The 22,964-nt window shown below is 41.2% G+C and overlaps 2 protein-coding genes across 3 annotated transcripts in view; one reads left to right on the top strand and one right to left on the bottom strand.

Moving 5' to 3' along the window:
• ppp2cb (protein phosphatase 2, catalytic subunit, beta isozyme) overlaps nt 1-3,826 on the top strand; it is a 28,699-nt gene extending 24,873 nt beyond the window's left edge. For both annotated transcript variants that reach the window (XM_067257862.1, XM_067257863.1), the window contains exons 3-7: nt 269-442; nt 881-970; nt 1,578-1,739; nt 2,390-2,508; nt 3,466-3,826. In XM_067257862.1, the coding sequence (XP_067113963.1) occupies nt 269-442; nt 881-970; nt 1,578-1,739; nt 2,390-2,508; nt 3,466-3,538 (618 nt within the window). In that variant the 3' untranslated portion in view covers nt 3,539-3,826. The remainder of the gene's footprint in view (nt 1-268; nt 443-880; nt 971-1,577; nt 1,740-2,389; nt 2,509-3,465) is intronic.
• A 273-nt stretch (nt 3,827-4,099) lies between these two features.
• On the bottom strand, nt 4,100-8,066 carry ubxn8 (UBX domain protein 8). The gene is made up of 8 exons (XM_067257864.1): nt 7,919-8,066; nt 7,592-7,717; nt 7,334-7,407; nt 7,083-7,205; nt 5,078-5,212; nt 4,833-4,874; nt 4,589-4,663; nt 4,100-4,451 (listed from the first exon to the last, which is right to left on the bottom strand). Exons 1-8 carry the CDS (start codon nt 8,001-8,003, stop codon nt 4,281-4,283), a joined length of 831 nt encoding a protein of 276 aa, XP_067113965.1. The 5' UTR covers nt 8,004-8,066; the 3' UTR covers nt 4,100-4,280.
• Nucleotides 8,067-22,964: the final 14,898 nt, after the last annotated feature.

Raw genomic sequence — 22,964 nt, 5'->3', positions numbered from 1 at the left:
GGTATTTACATATTTATTTTTGGCCCCTCTAATCCTCCATACCATTGCTGCTTCAAGCTATATTTATAATTTTTTTGTAAAGTGACCAAAAGCCAAACTATATTTCAAACATGCTTACCCTAGCTATTCTTAATTCAGAACTTGCCTGTCCTTTTGTGTTTGTTTTCTCTTCATCAAAATGTCTTCCAATGGCAGCATGGCTTTTTTTGACATGGCTTGTCAAGAACAAGGTTTGACGCCCATTTAAGTATTTTCTTATGCTCCACAGGTGCGGTACCAAAAACGCATCACAATACTGCGGGGGAACCACGAGAGCAGACAGATCACTCAGGTGTACGGCTTCTATGACGAGTGCCTGAGGAAATATGGCAATGCCAACGTGTGGAAATACTTTACAGACCTGTTTGATTACCTCCCCCTGACGGCGCTGGTTGACGAACAGGTTAACCACACACCACTTTGCCCTTGATCTGTTGTGTTGTGTTTACATTTAGTCATTTAGCAGACGCTCTTATACAGAGCGACTTACAGTAAGTACAGGGACATTCCCCCGAGGCAAGTAGGGTGAAGTGCCTTGCCCAAGGACACAGTCATTTTGCACGGCCGGGAATCGAACCGGCAACATTCTGATTACTAGCCCGATTCCCTAACCGCTCAGCCACCTGACTCCCTATGTGTTCTGTGGTGTCACATGATTCATTGTAATGTAGAAAGCAGTCTAGCATTGACCACTTACTGTAAGGCAGTCAGTCACTTTCCTTTTGTAATTTTTACCCTCACCAGACTTTGTCACTGTGTACCATCATCAGACATTGCATGCCAAATCAGTGGTGGGTACCATATTGTAAGCAGTCCTGTCTTCTGTCTTCCCTTCCTGTAGATATTCTGCCTGCATGGTGGCTTGTCTCCATCAATTGACACACTGGATCATATAAGAGCTCTGGACCGCCTGCAGGAGGTGCCACATGAGGTCAGATTGCCAGCCATACCAGGAGTCATTAGCAGGCAAACGTTCTCTCAGACACATAAGACAGATGAGCTAGAATGGTACATGCTATGCTGGAGTGACTGCTGTAGGCTATAATCTAACTTAACTATATCATGTTAAGATTAATTTCAACATTCACAAGAACAAATCACATTCATCGTATTATATTTCTCATCGTTCATTCAACCAAGAAGTAGTTACATTCACTTAACTTCTGAGAGTGCAAGAAGAGTGCTGCTATTAGCTGCTTTAGAAACGTTGACCACCACTAAACTTTAAAAAAAAGTGTTTAGAAAATGTCATTGTTAGCTGATGTAGATGTTCGGGTTGGAGTAGAGGGGACACACACTGTCCTTCTCCTTGAAGTTCACCACACCTATATACATTTACATTTAGTCATTTAGCAGACGCTCTTATCCAGAGCGACTTACAGTAAGTACAGGGACATTCTCCCCGAGGCAAGTAGGGTGAAGTGCCTTGCCCAAGGACACGTCATTTCGCACGGCCGGGAATCGAACTGGCAACCTTGTGATTACTAGCCCGCTTCCCTAACCGCTCAGCCACCTGACTCTGCGTGTGTTCATTGCAGGGTCCCATGTGTGATCTACTATGGTCAGACCCAGACGACCGTGGAGGCTGGGGCATCTCACCCCGAGGTGCTGGCTACACTTTCGGCCAGGACATCTCTGAAACCTTCAACCATGCCAATGGTCTTACCCTTGTTTCCCGTGCTCACCAACTTGTCATGGAGGTAAGTAATATCCATAATCAGGGACACATACACAGATCATACCCAGTCCTTTAAAAGGAGGCTTTAGGTGTAATTCTCATTGTGTTACAAGCTTTTTTTGCTGTATGGAATGGTTTGACATTCGTAAAGTCATATGTGTGTATTAAGTTCCCAAAGTGTGAGTCAAAAGTGACTTAAGATTTAATTTGATCTAATTACATGGGGCTATAATTTATGTTTTAATCTTGTCTGATACACGATTCCTGAAGGCTGTTTTTGAGTTTAGCGATTTAACATTGCTCAACTATTCAGTAGCATTGCCACTCTTATTTTTATTCAATATGACCAATGTTTTGTATGAGGGAGGAACCTGGTGCCTTTGAAATTAGAAAGGGGGTTGACTCAGTGATAGAAAAAAGGGACTGCCAGAGTTGGTATTCACATGTAAAAATGAGAGTTTAAATTAACTTAAGTGATCCCCTGTGTTAAAATTAACATGCTCTAGCGGAGAAGCTGAAAATGCCTGGAGATAAATAGGGCTTCTTGTAAAATATGGTAATATCACCAACCCTTAAACATGGAAATTGTTTCCAGCAACATATTCTGCTGTGTAAGCAACACATGACTCTCCCCCCCCATAATGTAATGTAATAAAATATACTGTCTTGCAGGGATACAACTGGTGTCATGATCGCAATGTTGTCACCATCTTCAGTGCGCCAAACTACTGTTATCGCTGTGGAAACCAAGCTGCCATAATGGAACTGGATGATACTCTTAAATACTCTTTGTAAGTCAGCTGCTCATAATACCAGGCAGAGAATATTTATTGAATAGCCTTTGTCTTACCTTTAAGATGCTGATGACTAACAGTGCGTTTACACTGCAGCGACTTCAATCGCTTGCCATCGCTCGCCTTCCCACAGTTCACCACGCGCGGGGGCGTATCAAACAGATTAATGTAGAATTGTAGTTCTCTAAAGTCACTGTTGTAGTTTTCATGGCCAAGTGTGCAGACTTGGGTTTACGTACTCGCAACATCGATCAAAATACAACTTGTATACAAAATACAAAACTGTTTAATAGACATGCACGTTGACATGTGTTAAAACTTTTTATTATATTACTCAAAGTCTCTGCTAATCTGTCGATACGACCAGGGAGTTCCAGCCGGGCTACTACTGTAACTAGCTAGTTACCAGAACAAAGTTACGTAACTAATGTGACGAGAGACTGAATTTGAAAGTACAAAAAACCCACCAGGAGCACCGAGAACGTCGGCAAACCTGCGCCTGGCCTCATTCTTTTAATTAATGTCTTTGTACAAATACAGAGACGTATCGTACAGGACTGGATATGCAGCCACACAGGCGATTAGTTTCTCCTCCATCTTAAAAACTGAAAGCTAGAAATGTTTACCATGGTTGCTACGTTACGAGAAACAAGAAAACACTGCGATTGGCCATCGCTAGCGAAAATCGCTCCTCATTTGCATAAAGTTGAGAAAATCTCAACTCGATCGCATCGCGTCGCTACCCACAATGCACCACGCAAGCGATTCGCCTGGCTCCATTGAAAATTAATGGAAAACATGTTGTCGCTCGCATCGCGTCGCAGCAGTGTGAACGCACTGTAATTACTCATGTTCTATACTGTCACGGCCTTTGAATATTATGTCCTTATTTTTAAGTTTAATAGCATTCATCTGGATCAGCCTAATGTGTCTGTTTTGTATGTGCCCCTTTAGCCTTCAGTTTGACCCTGCACCACGACGTGGAGAGCCTCATGTCACCCGCCGCACCCCTGATTACTTCTTATAAAACTTCCACTGGCCCGGTGGACCACCTCTGCAGCAAGCATCAACCAGCCCCAATATACCAGTGTGCATATGACCTGTTACAACATCAGAGCACTAACATGGACCAAAATGTGCCATATAAGCATTTACTACACACAAACAAATAGCCGTGTATCAACTCTAACACAGTGTCCTGTTCTCTAGACCGTGCAATTGCCTGCTGTACACTATTGATGATAAAAAAAAGGATCTATTTATTGACTGTACATGATGCAAAAATGTGACAAGTCGCTTTCCCCTGTCTGATATATAGTTTGGCAATGCCGGGCATGTGAATTACGGTATTATTTTATACAATTGCATATGCTTTTCTCACCAAATGCTATCTGGGAATAGATGCTTAAGCTTCCATTTTGGGAGTGTATAATTTCAGGTCTAGAGACCTCATCCTTTACTGTTTGATCCTCCCCTTTTCTTTTTGTTTTTACTGTTGCCTGTCATTCTCTGTATATTTGTTATGGAGTGATTTCCTCTTTGTTGTATTTGAACTAATAAAGTACTTTTAATCGTAAACTACACTAAATCAGTGACACATGGTAATGTATTTATTGTTAGACTTCTAAAGTACATTTTGTCAGAAATTACATAAAATATATTTTATATCTGGACGAAGTAGGTGTCAATATTTTTGCAACAGGTTGCTTTGGGTTGTCTTAGTAATAGTTTGGCACATACAGTATGAAGACAATCACAAACTTAGTTCTTCAGGTTGTGGAAGGATACTTTTCTTCAACATTAAGTACTGTGTGAGTCAATATGCCTGCATCTTCCATGCTAACATTCTTTCCTGTGATCAGTGGTTGTCTTGGATAGCAAGTGCATAATGTGTAGATTGTTGGGTGATATCCAATCTTCTGCAACCAGACCAAAAGAATCTACAATACAAAGAAATTATAATAACACAATTTTAATGATTGATAAATTCCCTTACGATGGTAGTTAGGTCTGTATTTTAGGATGTTATAAATGTTATATGCTCAGCAAAATTTAATTGTCTTCAACGTATTCTCACCGAGGAACTGTGTGATTTCAGGAATCTCCTGTGAACAGTTCTTCCACTTGGACATCTCAAAGCCACCCTCACAACCTATAGAGTACAGGAAAGGAAAATAATGTCAATCTGTCCATATGGCTTATTTAAATAGTTTTTCTATTGACAGGAAAACTATTGATAGATCGCTGGGAAATGCTTGTTTTGATAACACAAAGGCCATTATAAAAGCAGTTAATAGGAGAATAGTATTCATACAGCTCACCTCTTCAGCATCATCTGCTGGTTCCTCTGGCAACACGACCACCTTGCCAATACAGAACCAACGGGTAATTAATTATTTATGCCTTTGGTGATGGTAAATTCAAATAATCTCATCTCTATTTTGTACATAATATCCCTAAAAACTTAAGTCATTTACACCATTTAAATCTGTGGCTGATGATACATTATCCTGCCAGACCACCAATAAAAATAGTCTGAACCAAAAATAATAATCATAATTCTTACCTTCTTCTCAGGGGGAGGTCCACGTTTGGAATGGACTGTGGTGGCGCTTTCTGGCAGTTTCCTCTTCTTAACTGCTTCTTCATTGGGTGTTGCATTCATATCCACCTGGGCACTAAGTTCAGGTGATTCTCCTTCCTTAATCACGCAAACAACACATTGAGTGAAAAACCTTGTTATTGCTGTCTGTCAACATGTCTGAAATGGTTTAAGTTGTAAAACCACAGCATAGCACATTTACTCTAGACACTAGTGATGTGTCGTTCGTGAACGATTCGTTCATTTTGAACGAATCCTTACAAGGACTCGGGAGTAACGAGTCCTCTCAAAGAGTGATTCGTTCATTTTCTCGTGGCCGCGCATCGGGACTGTTGCATAGGCTCGTCCAAGTAAACAGAAATGATTCGTTCATTTCCCGACTCGGTCTTCGGGTACGAGTATTTGGATCATTTTTCACGTGACCTGCATAGGCTCTGTAGTGGTAGCTAGAGGAAACGCTAGAGGGAACCATTCGTTCATTTCCCGACTCGGTCTTTCTACGAGTCTTTGGATCATTTTTCACGTGACCTGCATAGGCTCTGTAGTGGTAGCTTGAGGAAACGAACGATTCGTTCATTTCCCGACTCGGTCTTTATACGAGTCTTTGGATCTTTTTTCACGTGACCTGCATAGGCTCTGTACTGGAGGAAACTAACGATTTGTTCATTTCCCGACTCGGTCTTTCCATGAGTCTTTGGATCCTTTTTTCACGTGACCCGCATTATATTTTTTAGTAGAGGAAACAGTTTCCTCATTCCCTTTCGCGTGGCCGCTGTTTTAGTAAGACGTGAATGATATTCGCTCAAGTCATCATACTGACTGGTTTTGTTATTTTCAGTTTACATTTACACTTACAGTTTAGTGCAGTGTAATTGTTTGCTGTGATAATTTAATTAAATGCTAGTGTGATAATAAATGACCAAATCATACAAACTGTCATGATACATTATTTTAATGCAGGAATTTCTTTTAAAATAGTATCTGCTGGTGCACATGTCATGCACTAACCTACATGAGAATATGATACGTGTTTGCAGTGGACGGATAGCCCCCCCTCCCCCCGTTGAAATGAACGAATGACTCGAAAAAAGATTCTTTCATTTTACTGAACGAGATTCAAAGAACCGAATCAGTAAAATGATCCGAACTTCCCATCACTACTAGACACTTTCTCTTATGAATAATGATTCATTATCTGGCAGTCTGATGGATGAATCTGTGTGGCGGATACCAGGAGAACACTATCTACCAGAATGCATGGTGCATACTGCCTACTGTAGCACTGTTTGGTGGAGAATAAATATTTTGGTCTGCGACTGTTTCTCAGGATTTGGGCTAGGCCTGTTCTGGTGAAGGTAACCTTAATGCTACAGGACACATACATTTTAGACAATAGGGTACTTCCAACTTGTGGCAACAGTTAAGAGAAGGTGACTATGCCCCTGTGCACAAAGAGGGGTTCATAAAGACATGGTTTGACAAGGAGAGGCCTGCACAGAGCTCTGACCTCAACCCTATTGAATTGAAGCGGCAATTGCAAGCCAGGTTGGTCAGGTTTTGCCCATATAGTATTGTCTTCATAGTTGAATGACAAGGACAAAACATTAGATAAAGGTTATATTAACTACCCTGTAAGAAGTCATTACACACGTGTAACTTGATGTGGGGGAGTTTGGACTTTGTAAGTGGATGTGGATTTTGCTTTGGTAACACAAAATATTGAACTGCCTCTTACAGTACAAAATCCACTTACTCCTTTCACCCCTCCCCCATGCTGTGCCTTCTTACACTTTTGTAATAACCTATAACTAAACACTAACGATTACATAGCCATTCATATGTACCTACAAAGTTTCAATAGATACTATGTAGTTAATGTAACCTTAATATAAAGCCTTGCCAACACTACCACCATAATTCTGATGCCACCTTGGAATGACAAACCGATAGTATGACTGTATAGTCTCACCCCAAGGCGTTCTCCTTCTGTCCGTTTCCAGGTCTCTCCTGTCATGCGGTAAAAGCGGTCCTCTCGCTTCCTGGATGAAGATTCCATACGAGGCCTCATTACTGTCTCTTGATAAGAATGGGCCTAGACGACAAGAAAGTAACACACACACACCCGGAGAGGGAGCAATAAAAAGAGTGAGTGGAATCAATTCTGTATACGATTGTAGGCCTACATGGATTTGTCATAGCTTCAGTTGACGGAAGAATTACCTTATCCCTCAGGTTATTCTGCTGCTCCTCCCTAACCAGTTTTTGCCTCCGTTTGGCTTCATCATCTTCATGATCTGGTTGAGACATAATTTATCTTTACTGTAAGGAGCTAAATATTGTTCCTGTCCTGTGTCATACTTTAGTACCAGTAAGAGGCAGATAGAGCAAAGAAATATGTGTACGGTGTGGCCTTTTGAAATCGTTTTTAAGCTAAACATGAAACCTATAAATGCATGCATTTTACACATAGCTGCTTACATTGAGATAACGGGGTTTCAGACGATATTGCGGATCTCAGGCGTGGATATAAATAAGAGACCACCAAGCAGGACAGTCCTAACAGCAAAAAACATCGCCCAACTAGTATCAGAGTACCTCGCACACCTGAAAGAAGAAAACACAAATAGTGACTCAACAAACAACACTGTGCACTGCTTGCATTATCGCTGCATTTAACAAACTCAAAATAAATCCGTCACCACATTCCACATTTAAAAATAACTAGGCTAATAGCATTCAAGGAAGGAAGCAGGACGCCCATTGCGGGGCAGAGCCCTCAAACAGGATAATTTAATTCTGCTTTACCGATTATGGAGTGTTTCCATGAAACACAACAAAATAATGATAATGACACGGCTCCGACAAGCCAAAATGATTCCGACAAATACATTTTTAGTAGGCTACTATCCGGTAGTAATGCATCCAGACCCCCACACCTCGCCCCTCGGATTGAGGCAACGGCCCCGGTGGATGTAGGTGGTATTGCATTTCCGATTTGCTACCTGACTCGTCCGGTCGTTTTTATTCTATTAACTCCAGTCAACATAGCAACTATCTCCCCCAATAATTTTTGTTCGATTCTCGAACTACTAGCTTTTTCATTGAATAATTTTTCCTGATTTTTGCTAAGTTTGAAACCAATCCGAAATGGGTAAACTAGCACCCCACTTATTTGCTTACGTCAAGAAAAGTTGCCTGGAAACGTGCTCGCGGATACGAACAGGGGGACGGGCAAAAAAATGAACATCAGCCAATCGCTGATTTACCTGAGCTGAATGAGAACAAGGAGAAAGGATTTGATAATCTTCAATTGCCTGCCTTTATTGTAGCAAGTTTTACAAATGGTTGCTCACATACATGACGGTTGTTTGTAGAGTTTATTTCTGTTATTTATTTCTGTTATTTTAAACCTGCTTAGGTTGCTGCCCCCGCGACCCGACCCCCGGACAAGCGGAAGATGATGGATGGATGGATTTTAAAGCAGATTTAACCATTTTGTAATGAACGCTATTATGCTCAATGCATGACAAACGTAATTATAGCCTAATATAATTAGTTATAATATTGTGGCATGTTACGGCGTCATTATAGATTGTTGACATGTTATTCTGGAGCAAAGACGAAGATGTATGGGGGTCAGATGGCTGAAAGCTTAGGGAATCGGGCTACCGATCAGAAGGTTGCCGGTTCAATTCTTGGCCGAGTATAATTACGTTGTGTCCCTGGACACAACGTAATTACACAACGTAATTATACTCTTATGGTTCTTCCCTTTGGCACTTACTTTGGTTGTTCACAATGTGTGCTTCATGTTTTGGCTACTCGCAATGTTTTGTGGCTATCTTGTTGTTATGATCAGTGACCTATGCACTTTGTAAAGCTCTCTCTTGGAAGTCGCTTTGGATAAAAGCGTCTGCTAAATGAATAAATGTAATGTAAATGCAAATCAGCGGTGTGCTTGGCCATCAAGTGGTATTTAAGACTGGACGTGCTGCGATAATAGCTCAGTTCACAGCGACAAAACACACAGATTACTTTGGTCTTGTCAATGGAACCATTTGGCAACTTTTTTAAAGTAAACTTTCCATTCAGAATCTTCTTGGCATCCATTAAAGAATGTATAATACATTACAACACATATTCTAGAACTGTAATCACCAGCTGCATATCAGGCACGGCACTAACTATGATCCCAGTTATTAATATGTGTGGCATTTTAATCACTGAATGCATCACGGGCACTGTGCACGAGTGAATATAACAACAGGATTTATGAAGGAGGCATGTCTTAAAGTTATGTATTGTGCTTATTAAAGTTATGCATTGTGCTTATTAAAGTTATGAAACTTAGAAGTGTGCTCAGGCTTAAACATTGGGTCTCACACTGAGTGTGGGAAGCAGGCTGTTCTTTGTGTCTCTATCTTTTCATTTTCAGAAACAACCTTGAATCTGGGTGGAGATGGCACCCGAGCAGGTGGGACGCGGAGGCAAGAACAACTCCCTGATGCACGAGAGAACAAGCTCAACCCTCTTTTCATCTTTCTGTTTTAATTGCACTGCATATTATATGCTGGGGCAGGGAAAGATAGCCAGTTGGACTTCGTCAACCAGCCCAAACTCTGTTGCGGGTAGGGAAACGTAGACAACCCCAGAGCTCTGTACTTGTTGATTTCCAACTGCTGCATTAAAGCTGATATTATCGGACCTCTGCGACTCCAGACCACTCTTTCTAGAACACAGATTTGTGTCATAGAATACCATCATTACTTATTGGAATAGACACAAAGATTTAGAATCCTTCACCATTTCGGCGTCTCGCGCTCGCCATCCACTCAAAACGTAACGTTAGCCTACTACTCATTAGCCGGCTCGCAAGTCCAGACAAGTGTGTGCGGCGTGCCTGTTGTTTTGTTTCCGGTCTTGCTAGATCCGGTGTGGTGTTGTAGTTTTTCTAACGTCAGTAGTTGCTGCAGCAGCATGTGAAAAAACTAAAAAGTTTGCTTGGCCAAAAAGAAGGTTAATCGCGCGATTAAAAAATTGACGCCGTTAAAATGGGTTTGCGTTTACGCCGTTAATAATGCGCTAAACTGACAGCACTAGAAAATATTATAAAAATGTACATTGTAGAAGATCGAGAGTTGGACAACAAGAGAGCAATACTACTTCATGTTTGGCCAACAACAATAGGCTGAATGGGGATTTGAACTCATGAGCATAAGGTCACAGGTCAGTCTCTCTATCCTCTCTGCTACACATCTACTGTTGAGATTGCATGAGTAGAAAGGGAAAAGTATTAGCTTTGGTCAGCTTTGGGACAAAGGTTAAGAAACGGTTGACATTTCAAGATAAAATTGCATAGAATTGCGCATGGTACATCAGAATGATGTCACTTTGAAGCCAATAAGGTTTGAAAAACCATCAGTCAAAATTATATTTGATTTATTGACACAAACATATTGAGGCAATGTGGACACTTACATAAATACACCCCTTTCAGACATTTTGTATTGCATTTCTCATTCCATTTCACCCTATATAAAGACACATCTGCCCACACACTATCCCCATCCATGCTGTTTCCCTCTCTCCCAGCGCAGGTCATGCCAATGCAGAAATGCTGCAGCAGCCACATGAGGTTTAGATATAGTCCAAAAATTACCTCCCACAATCAATACATATCAACCACAACAGTGTTTACAAACTTTCTCAAAGATGGTTTGTAAACCACAAATATTCACTTTCTTCTTGAGTAGATCTCAAGAATAGCTTCATAGGCAACTGGCAAGAGTCCAGCCCATGTCCAGCTCCTTGCGAATTTAGCCTCTGATGGTATAACGGTCGACTCTATTTTCCGATTAAACTACACGACATGCACACTCAGGGTGACCAACAAGATTATATTAACTAACAAACAATAACATTACAAACATCTAACTGAACGAAGACAACAACTGAAATCCCTCGCATGGCCATTGTAACTGAACTATTTTCCACAAGTCTTTGCGTTTTTTGACATGCCGCACTGCATGCTGGGTACTCAAGAGCTCTTACATCTGATTATCTAGCTGTGCTCCGACTGCGTGATATGACAAAATGCTAGTGACGCGCTAAGGTCTCTGAGTCTCCTGCATTAACAAGTTCTGCTCGATTAGCAAGCTATTTTTACTAATGTTTTGTTAGCTATTGAATGGTAATGCAAGCTAGCTAAAAACAATGTTAGTTAGCTTGGCTAAACTGGTTTTCATAGCAACAGAAATCAACAAATCAGATCAGTCGAACTTTATTCAGAAAGGGGGGGATCTGTATTTTTTACTCTACTCTAAACGCATGACTATTTAACTTAATGTCTGCACCTCTCTGTCACCAACTGTCTCTGGAGTCGAGGCTTCATATCCAACAAATTACACCCCTGAACTTTTAAAACAGATCTAATGGCCTACTACAATTGTAAATATCTTATGGCTTCTTCTACAATTGGGCCTCGATACAATGTCATCTAATATTTTCTTCCCATTCTACACAGTTTTTGGGGACTTTCCACACCAGCACCCTTTGCCCAGTCCCTCTATTCTGCCCTACTACATGTGTTTTCCAACACCAGTTACAATCAACCCTGGGCAGGGACGGCGCCAGAGAATTTTTTATACAGGTGCTGAGGAGGTGCTAGATCATTGACAGGGGGAGCTGCGCAATTATATATACATAAATACTATTAATAAAGTAGCAGTACTTCTCTTGAGTGGTTTTTATTCAGATGAATAATCATTGGATTCAGGTCAAAAGTCTATCACTTGAACTGGTTTCATCACTTTAAGACACTCAAAGTCAGCAGCTTGGCATACTGGGACATGGAAAGGATTAAACATTTAAACTTTCATCAAAGTAAAAAATGCTGGTTTGTCCTTTTTCATCAATGTCCTCAAAAAAGCAGGCTGCAGAGCTACTGTGTCTGTGGGGTGACTGTCTCTGGAGGGCTGGCAGGCAGGGGCAAGCAGGGCCTGCAGGCAGGCAGGCAGGGCAGGCCAGCTGGATGAAGCTGTCCAGCTAGAGAGGGATAGTCCAGCAAGGGGTCTGTGATGCTCTCAGCATTCTCTGTTGTTGCTCTCAGCATCCTCTGTTGAACTCTGTTGAGCAGGCCTCTGCATGACCCTCCAGACCTGTAAAAGTGAAGAAAGGATCCATGTCAGTTCAGTTGTGAAAAACAAAGCTTTTTCCATCTACACTTGACATAAACTACAGTTTTGACTGTGAAATGCAGTGGCATTACTTTTACTTGAATCCAAATGTGTTGACCTGATGGAGACCCATGCAAAGTCACTCAAAACACGGGTTCGATTCCAGGCTCTGGCAAGAGTATTTAGCTCTAAACTGGTCAATATATTCACATCTGACAAAAGACCAGCTCGACCTTTGCCTGTAAACAGTGATTCTGACTGTCAGAGACCTTTAAATAGCCTGACTTACTAAAATTGGCAAAACTAGCCTGGCTAACGTAGGTCGCTTTCTCGGGGCAATTGACGAATGAAACAGGCTCGCCTTGAAAAATCAGATATACTTGCTATCTTTAGCAGGCCCTTGTCTACAAAAAGCAGTCCTCCCTGACGTTTTTGGAGTAGAATTGAGTGAAATACAAAATTGTTTACACACTGCCAGTGGGCGAGCCGAGCCTGACTCTGAGGCTAACGTCAAAACAATGTACCGCCTGGACGCAGTATCACTCCAATTGCAAGTCCACAAATCACAAAAATAATCAGAGCATCTGGCTAAAAGCACAATTCCCACACCTCCTAAAGGCTGCCCTCCTCGACCTTTTTCGTGTAGACCTAACTGTAAAATGGTGAACACATGAACATGACTCGACCAAAACATGGCTGCTAAGCCTATGCGGTGTTCCTGGCGCATAGGCTAAAATTCTGAGCCGACAGGTCTGTGGGGAATTGCTTTTTCTCCTAAAGGCTGCCCTCCTCGACCTTTTTGATGAACAATTCGCCGAGATGCAAAATGACTCACTAATTAAAAACACAGGAAAAAAGCTAGAGCTACAGTAGCTACTTTTCGAGTTCGGTTTTCCGTCACTTCAGACTCACAATCTAAAGGTCTAAAAGTGCTAAAACCTTCACCATAATTCAAGAGTAGTGTTTCTTTCACGAAACCGGGCCGAAAAATAATTTATATTCGAAACGGCGAGCTGCGATTGGAAGCAAAATGAAACAGGAGCTAAAAACAGAGGGTGGGGGCTTGGTCAGCACACAATTTCCAGAAAGGATGTGTGTGCGTCTTGCCAAGTTCGCGCGTGTCAAGTAGGGTGACCACCTGTCTCGCTTCGAGCTGTATCGCACAGCATTTTCAATATGGGACGTGCGGGACAAGGGGTGAAAATGCTGTGCGACACAACGCAAAGCGCGACAGGTGGTCACCCTAGTGTCAAGCGGCAGGATGAGTCTGAGAATTTGGAGCACGCGCGCTGTGGAGCAATTCAATTGAATTCAATCATATATTGACATATCAAGGTGAAATTGCGTATGGTACTTCAGAATGATGTCATCTTGAAGGCACAAAGGTTTGAAAAACCATCAGTCAAAATTATATTTGATTTATTAACAAAGATATTGTGGCAATGTGGACATTTACATAAATACACTTCTTTCAGAAATTTTGTATTGCATTCCTTATTCAATTTCACCCTATAGAAAGACATGTATTCTACAAATCTGTAACAATTTTCTAGTCGATTGGATCTATGGTTCATGAGAAGGGTTTTGAAGGTTGTACCGAATTTGGACAGTACAGCAAAATCTATCATGGCAGACCTTATGGGTTCTTGAGGCTTTTTTGTTCCCCATGAGAAATAAGGCATGTATAACAATTTTCAGGCATTTTGGAATAATGGGGCGCTGGGGAAATCACGTAGACTTTGGGCGTGGCTTATAGCCCCACCTATGGGCGTACATGGGCCATTAGCGGTCTGGGAGAAGTGAGTGACCTGGGGCCTCATGTATAAAGGATTGCGCAGCTTTCATACCAGAAGATGGCGTACGGCCAAAATTCGAAAAGTACCTACGCACAGAAATATTCGCATGTATAAAACCGGTCGTACGCCAGGTCCTGCGCACCTTTCCTTTATAAATCACAATCAACGTGAGATTGACCGCACGTGAACGAGCCACTGACCCCGACTTGCCTCCTCCCATAAATGAATATGCAGATGAACTATAAATGCGCTCCTGATGTAATTTGTTTGTCTGAATTACCGTATTTCTTCGAATAAACGCCACCCTCGAATAAACGCTGCACCAAAAATGAACGTTTAACGCTGTGGTGTTTATTCGAAGAAATACGGTGACTGTGAGATCGAGGTTCTGACAACAGAGGTGGAGGCGAGAAAATGTGTCCTGTTTGGCTGCCTGTCATCAGGTATTAGCGACAAAAGAAAGTCGGCGGAGTGGAAAACTGTAACTATTTGCGCCCTTTCTTGTTTCTTGTTGTTCCTGTAGCATTTTGAGATTTAGCTAAATGTAAAGTGCATTACAAATAAAATCATTATTATTATTATAGGGCCATAAATGCTGTGGGTTCAGAGAACCGGACCATGGCAGAAATTAAGAACAAATGGTCCGATGTAAAACTTTAAATGAAGAAACGAGTGGTGGCACATAGTAACGGCATGGCAGCTATAGGGTTAGCGTGACATGCATTTCCAGAGTGATTTTGTCGTTCGTTTGACACCCTAAAGTTTAACAGAAGTTATTAAGTGGTGGCGGATTAAACAGAAGGCTATACAGCATTTCCCGTTTTGGGTTTTGGCATTTTGATGTGATCATCCACATATTAATGATCAAACTTTTATTACCGTAGGTAGCCCAAATATGTTTTTTGAATAACTAACGTTATGCCTACGTATGACAGAAACTGTAGTGGAAACTTTATTTTGTAATGTTTGGTGAGTTTCCGCACTTTTAAATTAGAATTCGCCATGTTACAGAGCCAGACAAGACTTTGCGGACGGTCCGCACATTCTCACGTCTGCTCAAAAGTTTCCGTGACGGCCCGCACATTCTCACGTCAAGTAAATCTTTATACATCACACCGTGTGCGTGAAAACCAGCGTACGCAAGATTTTTGTGCGTACGCAAAGTTTATACATGAGGCCCCTGGTGTATCATTGGGCCAAATTTGAAAAAATCGGGTCAAGGACTTTTTGAGCTATTCAGCCATTTAGCGGAGAAGAGGTAAAATAATAATAATAATAGGAATACTAACAAAAACAATAGGTTTCCTCCTACCGGAGGAACCCTAACGAGAGAGGGTACAATTTCTGTGGAAATTGTAGGTGTGCTCGCTTGCGTCGGTTGCAGGTGGGTCCGTCCCCTTAAGTTTTTTCCCATAGTGATATTTTCAAGCATTTAGCCTACTCAAGAACCCCCTTCGAAACAAGCGAACCCCCTTTGAAACAAGCTACTATAACAACGTTGTCACCGGCAGTATTTCAGATGGAATCGCGATTCAAACAGTACCATCTGCAAACTGAAAATATGCCCCCAACAACGTAAATAAGCTTTACATCTATTTAGGGATATATGGCTAATTCAAAAGAAGTTTGCTACGAGCAAGCTAGTTGCGGTGGCTAGCCAAACTTCACTGAGAGAGGGGATTGTTTGAAAGCGCCGGAAATGAGAACGTTTGTTTTGACATAAAGTTTAGGCTGTGGCACTGAAGCCAGCGATGCACCACAAAAGCTTGAGTTTAAACTTTACATACATTCTTTAATGTGACATTACTTAATGTACATGCAAGTCTTGATTTGCTTAAATGTACATGTATGATGCTGCTAGTAGTAGCAAAGAGTCAATATAAGTTCTTTGGTAGTAGTACACCACGGCACGATACGATACTCATTTAGTCATTTTTTATTTACTCGCTGTGCAACAGCACATCAATCCATGCGTCGTTGCTAACGTGTGCTGACGTGGTGACGTAGATAGCACTGAGTACCCTTCGTCGACTAAAGGCACTTTTTTGACACAAAAACGTTGTAACCTCCTAAACCGTGCAATGGAACGTAAATAAAAATACAAGCAACGCAATCGAGACCAAGACAAACATTTTGACACAGGCGTTGTCTATGTAGTCCAAATATTGACTGATCCTTAGGGGGGCGAAAATAAACAATAATTAGAAACGGCTGTTCCTGCGAAACAGCAGTGAGAATGCTGAAAACCTGAATGGGGATAGCTGACCATGCTAAAAAAGCGTAAAATTGTGAAAATTTAGCAGGAAGTTATAAGCTGAAGTGCCTGAAAGGTATTTTTGAAAGGGGCTGGAGCTGGACGAAGTTATAAAACTACAGAAAAGAGAAGAAAAATGCAAAAAGAGAAATAATTCTGAAGAATTTGAAAATTTAGCAGAAAATTATTTGCTGGAGTTTCAAAAGGCCTGAAATGTATGTTAGAAAGGACCTGCAACAAGATGAAGGCAGAAAAGTACAGAAAAGAGAAGAAAAATGCAAAAGTACTGGCAGTTGGAAGGTACTGCTGTGAAAGGTATTTTTAAAGGACCTGGAGCAAGATGAAGGCAGAAAACAGAAGAAAGGAGAAGAAAAGAAGAAGAAAAATGCAAAACAATAAGGGCAAAAAGATGAGCTGCAGGAAAATGTGAAAATTTTGCAGAAAACCAGTTGCTGAAGTTTGGGTTGAACGAATTTGAAAGTAAAAGGACAACACTGGAATGACTTGAACTTGCTGGAAAAACGTAGCAACCGTTGGTCATTGGCAACAGACTGGCAACATTTCTAACCTAGAATATAGGTTTCAGGTTCAAGACGGAGGAGAAACTAATCATGTGTGCCTGCACACCCAGTCCTGTTCAGACACTTAATTTAAGATGACATCAAAATAATAATTCATAGTGCAGGGTTGCCAATGTTGTTGTTGTCCCTGGTGAGTTTGTTATACTTAAATATAAGATCATGCTACATCTAACCAGCGGATCATTTCTTGCCAGTGTGTCAAAGTGGTATTTTTACAGACTGTATTAACACCGTAGGCTTGAATAATAACCGAAGGCGTGAAGCTAGAGAGAGGATGCAATGGAAAATGTCCTACATAATCTAGATCTACTGCTTCAAATTGAAAACGGAGACCATCTTTTGATTAAAGACAAGTTCCTTAACCTCTGTTGTCAATATCGCCAATAAAAAGTAAATACTCTTCAGTTACGAAGCATTTGTTTGTAGCTAGGTAATGAATGATAGTTATTAGACCGTATGTGACCTGGTTTCGCCGTTCTGTTAGCAGCCATGATGACAGTAGCGTCGCTAGAATGGCCATAACTAACAAAAGATCAGATATCGAATCTGTCCGCTGTTCTACATTGCCCACATAATTACGTATATTTCATTCCAAGACTCTGCCGAAACCATAGATATCCTTTATGTGTCTGTGCGGTCAGAAATACAACTCCTTTGGAAGTTTCAAAAACGTTCATGGTGCGTGTCTGTTTGGTTGCCACGGTGATGGCGCAGCTGTGATAGCTAACGAGTTAGGCAGAGAGAAAAACGAACATTTACCTAGCATCCACACCTCAAACAAGTTAACCTAGACGCAAAACTGTACGTCCAATCCCAAAAATAAGGATATTTTCCGAGACCCAAAACTCTGCCGAAACCAGACATATTCTTTATATGTCTGTGCAGTCAGAAATACGACTCTACCTGCAGTTTCAAAAACTTGTTCCTTCTGCTTTCCTGGTGCGTGTTTGTTTGGTTGCCAGGGCGATGGAGCAGCTGTGATCGCTAACGAGCTGGGCAGAGAGAATAACTAATGTAGCTAGAATCCACACCTCAAACAAGTTAACCTAGACGAAAAACTATACGTCCAATCCAAAAAATAAGGATATTTTCCGAGACCCAAGACTCTGCATAAACCAGATATATTCTTTATATGTCTGATCTATTGATCCAAAAATGAAGCATGAAGAGCGAAAATTGTGGCAATGCTGGCAAACTAGAAATATTTTTTCAACGACATCCAAAGATGCCCTCCACTCTAGTTTTAGTCTGCACTCTAGGGTTTCACGTACACACCCATGTAAATCTCAGAAACGGCTTGAAAAAGTCATGAAACATAATCAGTGATATTGAAAAAAGTTGAATAGATCTCAAAAAGCTGAATTATTTAAAAATAGTTTAGGGGTTTGTCAAAATTTTTAAGTTTAAATGGTGGCTCTAGCTGAAAGATTGAGGAAGAAGAAGGATTTGGAAGTTGAAGAAGTTTAAAGAAGTTTGAGAGGATTTGAAAGAAAACTCCATTGGAAACCCATGTTAAAAACATTATGAATATTGATTTACATTTATTCATTTATGATTTATATTAATTCAAGCATAAGAGGTACAAAGCTGAAAAGTCATAGCACCCATGGCCTGAAACTGCTGAATTTCTTGATAGCTGAACGGTTTTAATAGCTGAAGATTTGAAGGCGCTGAAACGTGCCACGGAAGAAATAGAATAAGAAGAAGTTGAACTAGAAAAGGCATTTCCTGCTGAAAATGCGTTGGAATGCTGAAATCTGAAATAATTTTTTTTAACCCTTGTGCTGCCTTCGGGTCACATGACTCAAAGGTTCATAACGAACCATCGTTGTGTTTACCCAATTTTACCCAATACAAAAACAAATATATATTTTTTTATTTTAACCTTCGCAATGTGGGGGGTCTGAGACAGCCCAACGGTTAAAAGAAAATTCTTCACTTTGTTTTTGTATGCGGTAAAGTTGTCGCAATACGACGGTGGGTCACAACGACTGATGGGTCAGAATGACCCGAAGATAACACAAGGGTTAAATGGCTGAAAATACAGAAATGAGAAAATACCCGCAAGCTGAAAGCTGAAATTAATTTTAAAAATGTGTGATTCACACAAAAGAGGGAGTGTGGAAGCTGAACTGCATCATCTAACAAAGCTAAGAGCTTAAATAGCCTACAATGCGGGAGCAGCTGAAAGCTGAACTGTTAAACAGAAGAAGTAGGCTAGCTAGTCATAACACGAATATTATAGTTTTAACAGCTGATATTATAGTTGGGGTAGTAATAGCTGTAGCCTATCATTGAGTGCGTTTACTCGGCTTTCTTAGTAGGATTCAATGTGTTGATGGAATGAAACATACAGCAGTAGGGCCGATACAGGAAGACACGGCGACACTTTGTTGCAGAAGGATGATGGTGCAAGTTTTGTCCGTGGAGCATACAACGATTAATAAAAAAAGAATCATGTAGACGCGTTTATTGAGTAATCGCATAACTAACTAGAGAGGATACAATTTCTGGGGAAATTGTAGGGTGTGCTTGCTTGCGTCGGTTGCACAGGGGTCTGTATATTTTATATCAAATCAAATCAAATTTATTTGTATAGCCCTTTTTACACGCAAGCATGTCACAGAGGGCTTCACATATGCCCATAGAACTGCCCCTCAACCAACCTAAACCCTCAAGGAAGACAAGGAAAAACTCCCAAAAAACTCTCAACAGGAGAAAAATGGAAGAAACCTTGGGAGGAGCAATTCAGAGAGGGATCCCCTCCTCCAGAGACGGTTGGTGAGAGAGAGGAGCAGAACACAGGCTAAACATAGTCATACAGTGTCAGTGGGTTTTTAAAACACCAAAATCCATTGTTCAACTTTATAGATGTAGGACAGGACCGGGAGACTCGCGACCAGGTCCAGCGTTGGCTGACCGACGACCAGGCAGGTGCTGACAACTCAAACCCCCCACACCACAAGGGATGTGTGTGGGGGGGGGACAGAGAGAGGAGAGCAGGGATTAGAGGATGCCAGGAGCAGATAACAGTTACAGTCATAATAGAATGAGATCCCCACCGGTCAAGTGTGGACTGGTGCAGCAATTTAACAGAGCAAAAAAGGGGAATTTGATGCAACCCCACACACCAAGACAGCGACAGTCCCCCCCATTTGGAACATGAAATCTGTTCCAGGGGAAGAGAACTCTAAAATAAGTTATACTTATAGAATAAGGATGGAAGCAACCCGTCCCCCATTGCCTCCAACTAGTAACATACTTACCTTTAACAGTCGTAGAATTGACTAAACAATAACGTTTTTAACCTAATTCTAAATGTCGAAACAGTATCAGACTCCTTAATTGAGACGGGTAATTTGTTCCAGAGAAGAGGTGCTCTATATGAGAACGCCCTACCTCCAGCTGTCTTTTTCTTAACTTTGGGAACCACCAGATAGCCGGCATCTTGAGATCTAAGTGACCTTGCGGGGCATAAAAATGCATCGGGCCTACTTATTATTTATAAAGATTACATATATTTAAAAGCATCTTTTTTTTGCTGCTCATTTACAACTCAAAATACGAGTGAAGTGTAGAATGAAATATGATGTCTTCTCATTTCCCCTGCAAGAGGCAGCTGACAGGCTGAATCAAAACGAATACATTTGGCAGACCGGTGTAAAAATGGACCTAATCTCTATGAGTTAAACGTCCTTTTAAGTTGTCCCTTTTCGTGATATTTTCAGGCATTTAGCCTACTCATATTGCATTCATTCATTAATAAAGAACCCCCTTTGAAGATTATTCTACGACTTTACCGGCAGAAGATAGAATCGCGATTCAAACAGTACCATCTGCTAACTGAAAATATGCCCCCAAAAACGTAAAAAAGCTTGACATTTATTTAGTGGAAAATCGCTCATTCATAAAAAGCTCACTGGTAGCGATCATTGTCAGTAACAACGCAAAATGCGATATAGCCCTGTGTGGAGAAGCTGCCCCGGTAAATTGTACTACTACGGTACAGTACTAGACTACTGCTGTGTTCGTCTTGTTAGCGATTGCGTTGGTTGAATTGGATTTAACGTTCCGCTGTACGGTTTAAGCTGAAATTAATTATTTTCATGAACAGATTGACAACGTTTAGGCTGTGGCAATGAAGTTCAGGTTAGTAGTTAGATAGACTTTTGATTTAAGTAAGGGGAGTGCCGAACATGTTCTGTCGCCTTTTGACTTCCTAAACAGCTGTGTAGTGTAGATGTTTTTGTAGTGTGTCTCACGTAAGCTACAGCGTTGCAGTGAGCTACACTGGTTTGAAACCACAGGTAATGGTAATTTCACCAACAAATCGTTTACTAATGTCAGAATAAATCCTACAACGAAAATGTATATGTGAGGAATGTTTATTTTAACGATTGAAAACAGATAACGCTACATCATAGACCACTGTAGTATGTGTTGCCCGGGCAACACAGGCTAATGTCATGATGCTAATACTTCAGTGAAATAGTAGACTACTGTTTCCGAAAGTAGATGTACTTCCTTAATAATATCAGCTTATACTGTACATTACACATGACAATTGTGTCATATCACAAAGTAAAATGAGTAAATAGTTATCACCCTGGCCTCTTTGCTTGTGGCGTTTCTGCAGCTGCCTTGCAGTAAAGCTATAGTTAGCCTAGCTATCCCCCAGGTTAACAGATGCGAAACGAATGTTCTGCCAAAGGTAGTCACGCGTGTTTTCGTGACGTTAGTGACGTAGTGACGTTAGTAACGTCAGTGACTGTGGCTAGCAAATTAGCCACCGTTAGCTTCACTTTTCGCCACAAAAACTTAACTGAAGCCCAAACCATGCAACGGAACGTAAATTCCAATAGAAGCAACTCAATCGCTACCAAGACGAAACTTTTGACACCTACGTTGTCTATGTAGGCCAAATATTGACTGAGTTTTAGGGGGGCAAAAAGAATAAAAATAATAATAATAATAATATATATGTGAGATAACAAAGGTTGTGCCCTTGCCGAAGGCAAAGCACACCCAATTACACATGTAAACGGAGTAATCCTATTATTGGCATAAACCGACAATTGCTAGTAATCGGGTTTCTCATGGTCAAGTAAAGGTACCAATCACCTGTGTGAGAGACTGAGTGGTGCGTGTCTGTCGTTACGTGATGGTGCAGCTATGATTGCTAACGCGCTGAGGGCAGAGAATAAGAGAAATGTAGCTAGAATCCACACCTCAAACAAGATAACCTAGACGCAAAACTGTACGTCCAATCCAAAATCTAAGGATATTTTCCGAGACCCAAGACTCTGCCTAAACCAGAGATATTCTTTATATGTCTGTGCAGTCAGAAATACGACTCTACCTGCAGTTTCGAAAACGTGTTCCTTTTGCTTTCCTGGTGCGTGTTTGTTTGGTTGCCACGGTGATGGCGCAGCTGTGATCGCTAACGAGCTGGGCAGAGAGAATAACTAATGTAGCTAGAATCCACACCTCAAACAAGTTAACCTAGACGCAAAACTATACGTCCTATTAAAAAAATAAGGATATTTTCCGAGACCCAAGACTCTGCATAAACCAGAAATATTCTTTATATGTCTGTGCAGTCCATGGGCGGAAATCCCGGGGGGGACAGGGGGGACACGACCCCCCCAATCCTGGGAAAAATATGATTTGTCCCCCCCAATAAATCACTGTAAACATAACTATGTAATTTCAACAACATTGATAATATGCAATGAAAGCGCTTTGCTGATTATGGACACAATGGCGCTTTTTGAAGTTAAAAAATATTTCGAACCCCGCCCTTGGTCCCACAATGGTTTGATCCCCAGCCCTCAGCAGTGATGCAGGTGCGTGTGTGAAAATCGAACAGTATCTGTTTGTGTCGTTGGTGGCTGATGTCCAGTAAGTAGTTGTAATATCTGACAAGGTGACTTGGGTGTCTACCATTTGAAATGCACGTGGCTAACGTGAAATTAATCCAGTTAATCGCACCATAGCGATTTCACTATGTTGGCAGGGTTCACACACACTAAGCTAGCTGCATTT

Source organism: Osmerus mordax, chromosome 20 (assembly GCF_038355195.1).
Source record: "Osmerus mordax isolate fOsmMor3 chromosome 20, fOsmMor3.pri, whole genome shotgun sequence".
In the NCBI taxonomy this organism is placed as follows: domain Eukaryota; kingdom Metazoa; phylum Chordata; class Actinopteri; order Osmeriformes; family Osmeridae; genus Osmerus; species Osmerus mordax.
This window is presented reverse-complemented; position numbering and strand designations above follow the sequence as displayed.